At 38.2% G+C, this 9,726-nt stretch overlaps 1 protein-coding gene across 1 annotated transcript in view; it reads right to left on the bottom strand.

The window, feature by feature from the left end:
* Positions 1–7,229: 7,229 nt before the first annotated feature.
* Positions 7,230–9,726, bottom strand: part of LOC306854516 (zinc finger and BTB domain-containing protein 16-A-like) — a 66,486-nt gene continuing 63,989 nt past the window's right edge. The window contains exon 7 of the mRNA XM_079392610.1: positions 7,230–9,607. Within this exon, the coding sequence (XP_079248736.1) occupies positions 9,378–9,607 (230 nt within the window). The 3' untranslated portion in view covers positions 7,230–9,377. The remainder of the gene's footprint in view (positions 9,608–9,726) is intronic.

Genomic DNA, 9,726 nt, shown 5'->3' with positions numbered 1-9,726 from the left:
GCCAAAGATCGCGTTACCTATGCTCAAAATTACCTAATCAATTCTGTGTTATTATTGTGGCCACGGGAATAATCTGAATTGTTAAAACATAATGGTTTTAATGCTTGCTGGACAAGTCGTTAATGAGGTATCGTTAATAAGGTATAAGTTGGACGTTTTGATTAATATCGATTAATCATGTAAATATCAATATCGAATCTTAAGAATAGATTCCCTAAAAGCTAAATTAAAATAAGGGCTAATCCTTTACTCTCAGTTGGTCCCCCGCAGGGGCCAGACATGAAGGTTCCAGAGCTCGGGCCCGGGATGAAATACTGTCCCCTGTGCCTGAGATAGGAGATCTCTCCTGACCGGAATAGCGAAATAGAGCCATCATTTCGAGGCAATTGATGTGCCATTCGAGAAGATGGCCTCTCCAGATCCCTTGGGCTGGACGGCCATCCAAGACCGCACCCCAGCCCGTGAGAGAAGCATCTGTCGTTAGCATCTTGCGACGACAACTCAGACCTAGAGTGGGACCCAAAGTCAGAAACCGGGGTCTGAACCACATAGAAAGGGTACGAAGCCCCTGGGGTGTAACCCTTATTTGTCTCTGGGGATTGGCCCTTGGATGAAATCCCCTGGCTCTGAGCCACAACTGAAACAATCTCATGTGCAGGAGACCCAAGGGTATCACTGTGGATGCAGCTGCCATGAGACCTAGAACCCTCTGAAGGTAATGAGTAGTAATTCTCTGGCCTAGCTTGATGTTCTTTAGGGCGTTTAGAATGGATTCGACGCGTGCAGGAGACAGCTGTGCCTGCATCGTGATTGAATCCCATACAACCCCCAAATACGATGTCCTCTGAGCAGGAGAGAGAACGCTTTTCTTGGCGTTGAGTCTCAACCCCAGAGATTCGAGATGAGCTAGGACGACATCTCGATGTCGAAGCGCAAGCTCTTGTGACTGTGCCAGAATCAGCCAGTCGTCTATGTAATGTAAAATGTGGATGCCCTGGCGTCAGAGAGGAGCCAGTGCTGCATCCATGCATTTTGTGTACGTGCGGGGTGACAAAGCTATGCCGAATGGAAGAACCCGATACTGGTAAGCTTCGCCCCCGAAAGCGAACCTCAGGATCTTCCTGTGTTGTGGCATTATTTCTACGTGAAAATATGCGTCCTTGAGATCGATTGTCACGAAGCAATCCCCCGATTGGAGCTGAGACACAATCATCTTGATTGTCAACATTTTGAACTTGTAAGTTCTGAGGTAGCGGTTCAACCTGCGAAGATCTAAAATTGGACGCAACCCCCCATCTTTCTTGGGAACCAGAAAATATCGGCTGTAATAGCCTAACTCTGTTTGGCAGGGGAACATGTTCTATGGCCCCTTTGTCCAGCAGAGCTTGCAATTCCTGTGTCAACACGGAAGTGAAGACCACGCCGTTGAAACGCCGAGGCCAATATGCAAACTGAATCCTGTAGCCTTTCTCTACAGTCCTTTCTACCACGGAGAGATATTTGGCAGTAGCTTCCATGCTGCCAGCTTCTCTGAAAGGGGCAATAGTTTTGACGCTTCGCTTTGATAGGGGGATGTTAGATGTGCAATGTCCTGAAACGTGGCAGGAAGCAACCGAATACGTAACATTACGCTGGAGACCGCTGCTCCCCGAAACACTAGTGGCGACGGAGAGGGCACACCCCTGCAGTCCTGGCCGCACAAACCTCAGGACTTTTTCTTGGAGGAGATGATGCTCCTCAGGTCCGGGCTCTTTGAGGCGGACTGTGAAGCACGGCGAGCCGCACCCCAGTTTCATCTATTTATAACCTCCAGGTGTTCGTAATCGAGTGACGTCACCTAACCGAGGTTATATATGCCAAAGTTTGGCGTGTTTGACACATGCTTCAACAACCAGTCGAACAAAGTATGTTCCCAATAGCGCTTTAAGCGCAGCATCGAGAGTAGCTTTTGATAAGGGAACAGAGTTTAAACATAGAATTTTTACACTTTTATCCACTAAATTTATCCACTTGATGCCTGCTACAGGTCTCAAAAAAGTTGGCACGGGGGCAGCAAAGGGCTGAAAAAGTAAGACATTTTGAAAAGATTCAGCTGAGAGAACATCTAGCAACTAATTAAGTTAATTGACATCAGGTCTGTAACATGATTAGCTATAAAAGGGATGGCTTAGAGAGGCAAAGTCTCTCAGAAGTAAAGATGGACAGAGGCGCTACAATCTGTGAAAGAGTGCGTAAAGAGATTGTGGAATACTTTAAAAACAATGTTTCGGATTCCACATCCCCCTCTCAAACATACTAAATGTCTTCAGGATGTTGTATGTATTTCTTAAAGTGTAATACCAGCAAAACTGAAGTCCTTCTTGTTGGGTCCAGGTCTACTTTATCTAATTATCTAAATATCTGCTTATTGATAACGGCCCAATTAATATTTCCACCCAAGTGAAAAGTATTGTTATATATATATATATATATATATATATATATATATATATATATAATAGCATACTATATAATTAAAATACTCATAGCATACTTTCTATTCTATGTTGTGTGTGTATGTATATATGTGTATATATGTATAATATACATGCATGGTAAAAAAAAAAAAAAAAAAAAAAATATATATATATATATATATATATATATATATATATTGTTTTTTTTTTATTTTTACCATGCATATCGCCTGCAGGATTCTATTTCCTAGGTTAAAACTCTGATTAAAACTTATTTGTTTAGTGATTTTGATTACTTGATTTGTATGTTTGTGTTTTTTTATTGATTATATTTGATTGATTTTGCTCTAAAGTGTCCTTGAGTGCCTAAAAAGTTGCCTATAAATAAAAGTTTGTTTCGTTTTACCCACTTTTAGTGACTTGTTATCAGTTCAGTGTTTAACTGAAGTGCTGCTAAAAAGAGTTGGAAAAACTGGTATCAGGATTATACACTCAAGGATATTGGCATACTTCGTGTCAGAGTGACTGCCATGTATGTCCAAAAGTTATTTCTCAAGCCATGAACTGCTGCAGACAATTCAGACCGATTTGGTGAACTAGTTCAACAGAAAAATTTGTTCACAAACATCACTAATCTGAAGCAGCCATGTTGGATGAAAGCTTTTTCAAAGGTCAGCTATACAAAAGCAACATCTTCTGTGAGAGAATAAAATGCAGGTACAAGTGAAAGTCTGTCTTTCGGGACTAATCATCAGTGTTTGTAAGATGTTTTCACTGTAGACCTCATTACAGCTCACAGGTCATTACCACATGTCATTTGTTCAGTCTTTCCCTTGTTAACAGTTGGCAGTTAGCTAATGCCTCAGTCACACTGATTGCTTTCCAAACAAACATGCTTATTACCAATTAAAAGGCTAAATAGATCTCTTTTAATAATTAATGAAAGTGTTAATTACTTTGGCAAACCTAATGAGCCACCAAGGCTTTAAAGCCATTCCACAGGTAAACAGCTAAGGGAATCATATGGGATGAGGTTACAGTTTGATTGGCATATTGCTTTATAAAGACTTTGTTGCTCTGAAAAGAACATGATGTGTTTATGAAGTCACTTGAAAAAGCTGTATTTGTATCAACTGAGTCTAACTATCCTATTGTGTTTATAGACGTTTCCTTATGTGGCTTACTAGATATAATCATGATTTATCACTCAATATGTATTATATTCAGGAGTTGTTTCCTCATTTAATCAACAATATAATATTTGCATTATAGAGAACTTAATATTATCACTCATCAAAACCAACTGCATTGATAGTTGACTTTAGAAATCAATGGTGCAATAGTGCACATGAAAGCTATCAGAGGCAACTGGTGAAAAAAAAGAGAATAGAAACAGATTTGATCCCTGTAATTGGAAATTATGTAGAGTGTTTCTCAAAGCAATTATTAAAAAAAAAATATTTTGCCACGCATTCACTCTTGAGTATGCTATGAGTATGTTAAGCAAATTGTCATTGAAAAGATGTGCTTAACAAACTTCTCACGTCAAATTATATATTATATAAGCTATTAATAGCTTATATTATGTATAATTTTTTATATCGTTTTATATATTTAAATAGCTTATTTTATAATAATAAAAAAACTATTATATAAGTGGTTTTATTAGCTATTTGCTTTTTCACCTCTATTACAAAAGATATCTGAACATAAATTAAAACTGTCAATTTTATTTTACATTTACAATGAACATCAAATAAACAGCTATATTTAAAATAAGATTTTTTTTTTTGCAAGTTTAGCTAAAATGAATTTGTCACTGAGTAATTGCTATTAGTTTATAATAAAATTTTAGTAACTGTTAAACACATATTTTTGATAAAAATGTTTGAGCTGTATTTCTTACAATTCTTTCAATAGGGTTGAAAAGGTTGACTAGCTTTTCATTTTAGGTTATTGATTTTATTTAAGATGTATTTTATCTAACATCTAAGTTCTCACATCTAATAACAACCAAGCAAAAACATGGGAATTTATCCATCATGGGAAACCAAAATGTAGGCTTTCATACACTCAACAACATCAATTTTCACTCTTTTAAATTTTACTATTAATTACAAAGAAATGACAAGTAACGTCTTTGTTAATGTTGGTTTTAGTACATCAAGTTTCCACTAGAGAGCGTAATCACCAAATACATCTGTAGAGGCCCTTAAACCCAACATTCCTGTACTATTATTGAAACAAAAATCATCATATCCCCTGCCCCATCCCTTGCTAAAAAAGGAACAATTCTCACACAGGAAGCGACGAATGGAGAAAAAAAATACTCTCACTCTCATGACATTTCTGTTACAAGTTTATTTTAGAACACTGACGTATACAGAGATGTGTCTGAACCCACATAGAGAAGGGAAAAGGAATCTACACCTATCTGCAGCATCAAAATCACCACACAGTGCTTCAAAACAGCATCTCTATGCTGAAACAAAGAGAAGAACAAAAACCCTACAAGGCTATAATACAAAATGTATGCACAAAACAAAGTAACAATAATTGGGCACCTTTTAAAAGTTACACAAACAACTGGTGCTGAGGTAGACAATACAATAAAGTAAAACACGACGAATGTAAAACCATTTCGACACCAAGAACATAGTCTTGTCACTAGAACAAGGCAAATGGAGCGAAAATGGCCGTTTGGTCCCACGTGGATCCTCAGTCCGAGTTTTAATTTGTGTAACGATGGCACAAATATGGGCGCACTGAGTGACATGGCTACTTCCTGTCTGAAAGCAAAGTAAAACACAGTGATACAGCGGCAGGGATGCCAAGGTTGCTGTCCTGTAGATTTATTGCTTGTGGCGACCGAAAAAGGGGTTACAAAACTAAACGCAGTATCCATAATGGCAAAGAAAGTGTAGGTGTTTATCCTAAAATTGATGTCTGTGATGACCTGTGAGTAATGTGAAGGCATCCCTGATTGCCTAAGAGCACAGTTCATATCAAGGTGACTTTGCATAAAGACACAAATACAGGGCAGAAGATGTATCAAATCATTTACAGGGTGTCTGTCAGAGCACCTCTTTGTTGCTAACGTGTGTTGCATGTATTTAACACTGAAGAAGTTGACCACATTGACTCACACTGCACACACAAGGACCAGTACAGACCGTATAGGTGACTCTAATCTTACAGTGAGCGGTGAACACGATACAAACACACAGATACAGCTTTACTTGTCTTGTCTTATAGGTCGCTTGTGCTCCTTGACCTACAGCTCTTGGCATTAGTTCACTCACAGTCATTTTATACTCAAAATGTGGAATCATCATCATCATCATCATCATCATATGAACTGACACCCAGCAGCAATGACTACAATATGTTTTTACAAACATCTACTACTTGTATATGTTTAACATTGTAAAATAAGCACAAGAAAACTATTTTCCACGCAAATCAAGAACAAGCACAAATGCAAAAGATACTGTAAAAATATTTGCCTCACTCAAAACGAACAAAAAAGAACAGGGGTCGCACAATAATACCCCGTACAAAAATACAACATATTCTCTTATCAAAGTGCCACGTTTGGCTCTTGTCGAGAGATTTATTTTCACAGAAAATCACCTATTCGTTTTTGTTTTCTCCAGCGAACTTTTCCACGTAACTGCACGCATCAGTACCACGTCTCTGATGACTTGCCGCTTGAATAATTTTCACATAAAAACATCATTTTTATTCACATTGTTTCAAGTTTATCCCCTCAAGTATCTAATAACTAAACATTTTCTCTACGCTGTTCTAAAATCATCTAGAATGTATGCATCTACCCTTTCAGGCTGAATATGTTCCATCATAAGGAGTGTAAATATAATGACGAATTAACCGGGTTGTTGTTTTTTTTCTAGTAAATGAGAATGGGTGTAAATGAAAATGCTAGTTACAAGCAAAACAAAAGTGTGCATTTGCTTTAGTGCAAAACTGAGAGCAGAGCAGAGGTAGCCCTGAAACAGATGGCCGAGAGGCAGATATGCACACTAGTACTATGCTTAACGCTAAAATACCACTGAATAATTCACAGACCCAGACGGAATCAGCATTTAAGATGCGGTCACATTAGCAAATTTCAGAATAATTTCATAAGCAAAACAAAAAAAGGGTATATTGTCAATTCTGTAGTGATGGGTGAATTTTATTTGAATGCATATGTTACTTGTAAGAAAACTTATGATTTTTAGAGACTAAACATTAAGCATGAAGGTCTATAAAATATTCGTCCAGTCAAATCCCTCGGTCCGAAGATTACGATCTTACCTGCCTGTCAACGTATGTATTTGCATACCTTCACACACCCTGTTTGTGCAGACATGATACGTCATCAGCACATTCCATTACGCTATTGCAGACCGAGCGAGAATGGAAGGTGTTATTACTGTAATATTATGCTCTTTGTACTGTAATGCTTTCTAACCGGTGAATGAGACACGAGTAAATCTGACAGCACTGCATTCAACCCTGCACCAAATCTGTCTCTCATCGTGTCGCAGGTTAGCCTTTGGTCTGCCTGTGCGCGTTAATGTGATTTGGAGGAGGCGTGGCTTTGGAGAGTGATTTGCAGGGAGGGTGGGATCTTATGTTTTCAAAGCTAGCTTGCTATTGCAAGCCTCTCCGAAATCGCCAACCCTACCTTTTAAACTTGCTGTGAAATCTGTGCAAGTGGAAATGTTTCACTCTCATATGAAATTCTTGATTATTTTGATTTCTTTTGAAGTGACTGGATTTCCAATTTGATCTCATGAGAAAAGATGACTCTTTTTACGAGGTGGCGATTTTGTATGAATGCGGATAATGTAATTCATACGAAAATGTGCAATTAAAAAAAAAAATGAATTCGAACCTGTTGCGAAATATGCGAAAATGAAAATCTTTCGCCCTCATGTAAAACTTCTGATCATGTCGATTCCTATCGAAAAGACTGGATTTCCAAACTATTCATAACTAATTTTATGAGGAGGTGATTTTTATGAATTTGTACAATTTCATTTGTGTGGAAATGGATGATTTTTCAAAAAATACGTAAGCGTGAAGGTCCACCCCTAAACTTAACCGTAAATGGGGCGCAAGCAAAAAGCGTACAAAAAGTATAAATGAGATTGTACAAATTTACACCAATTGGTAACCAATTTGCCAAAACATAAAATATTTACGTATTGCCATGAGTTAGTACTGTGATTTTGCCCGTTGAAATTCAGCAAACAAAAAGGCAAATGTGACCACACCTTTACAATTTTTTTAGTAGTGCAGCATAGATTTAAACATAGTAAAATGCCTTAAATGTAAAGTACTACAGTCCTATTGATAAATAAAACATTTACCAATTAACCAAAACCTAAACACATAAGGGGCAGCAGATATATAGAACGTTGAGAACAAACGTTCCAATTTTCTCTTAAATTTCTCTCGGATTCCGTGTGGGCCTGATGATGTGGCATTCTAAATGCATTGTACAGCTTTTAAACAAAGCTCAGCAGAAATGAGAGACAAAGACTAGTACAAAAATAAATCTAGCATGTGAGGTAACACAATTAGGCAATTCAAGTAAAACGTTCAAACAGATATGTCAGAACACAAACTACAATGGCGAGCTAACTACAGGTATCCTCAGCAGAAGACTGCAGAAACATATATGTTTTTAAATGTAAAAAATAATCTCTTTTTAATTCATAAACTGATTTATGAGTACGATATTAACATTTCATTAGACTAAAATGCCTGCAATTGCAAAACTGCAATTTCGTCATATTACCATGTGAACATAAAGAAATCAACTGACATGCTGTATTATTTGGTGCGAAAGTGACGGAAATGAAAGCAAATTGCAGAGATTCACCTCTCTGGCTTCGTCTGAATGCAGAAATGGTGCTGAAAACAACAAAAAAAACGGGCCTCTGAAACTCTGAAAGTGCACAGTGTAGTTATTTAAGGTTGAATACATGTCCCTGAACATCCACTACAGTTGCTTGGCAGCACAATTTGGATGTACCACTGAGAAAGCTGTTTTGTTAAGCACTTTATTACGCTTAAAAGAAAATGACTAATGGGTCCAATCCTGTGCATTTCCTTCGCATGTATTTATAAAAAAAAACATGAAAATTGAGGACAAGAGAGCCTAATAATGAACTTAAGGGAGCAATTTACTAAAAAAGCGCATAATTTAATTCACTAATGTGTTTAGCTCCTCTATTTCTTTGTGTGCGTGAGTTTTCAGCTTTGGTCCATGTTTTATTTGACTCAGAATAGCTCCATTAAGACCCCATGAAATCAAAATAGGAGGCTTTGAGTCCACGTGTGTCAGCTCTGAGGTTGCTAGCATATTCTAAATGCTGACCTTTAACGGATATGCATTTAAAATTATGGCTGGGATGTAACTAAAGCCTACTGGATGATCCCTATGACATTCCCACCTCTTGGAGATTTCATGGGGTCTTGAAAATCTATGGCTTATGTGTTGTCCATGGAGAAAAACGGGAATCCTCAAATAAGGAATCCTTACTGGAATCCTTATTTGAATAAAACATTACAAGTATGATCATGTAGTGAATTTCACCGATCAACAAGGTGGAATGCAGACAAATGGATTCACGTCATAGTGGTGGACTGTACTAACACTTTCTCAAAATTCACATCCCTTTATCACATATAACATTTCCATTTCATAAACATTTGTGAGTGCAGTTACATCCTAAAAATGTGCACAAATGCATGTCACAAACAAAAGGTCAAAAAAATCCACATCACATTTCATCACTTTGACCACGCCCCCTCACCGTCTTTAGCCTGGACCAAAAGCAAATCTTCAGGTGAATTGTCCTTGGGTGCATCTTGCCACTTTCTCATTCGGTTTTGTCAGCCCTCTCACACGTAGCAGAGGTACAGGTAGGTCTTCTCTATCCTCCAGTCTGGGGGCACGTCCTCGGGCTTGTGGGCCTTCATGTGCTTCTGCATGGACGAGAGGCTGGGGCAGTACTCCTGGCAGATGGTGCACTGGTAGGGCGAAGCGCCGTTGTGGGTACGCAGGTGTTTGATCATGGCAGAGTAGTCCCGAGAGCGCTGGTGGCACAGCTTGCACTCAAACGGCTTCTCACCTGTGGAGAACAAATACAGAACATTTCAAACTACCAATAATGTGAAAATGACAGAAACAGCTGTGTTGATTAAAGACAGCATGAAATGAGAATCACAGCTCATTTTACTTCCATAATGT

This window comes from Barbus barbus, assembly GCF_936440315.1.
Source record: "Barbus barbus genome assembly, chromosome: 34".
Lineage (NCBI taxonomy): Eukaryota > Metazoa > Chordata > Actinopteri > Cypriniformes > Cyprinidae > Barbus > Barbus barbus.
Note: the sequence above shows the minus strand (reverse complement) of the source record. Positions and strands in the feature narration are given on the sequence as shown.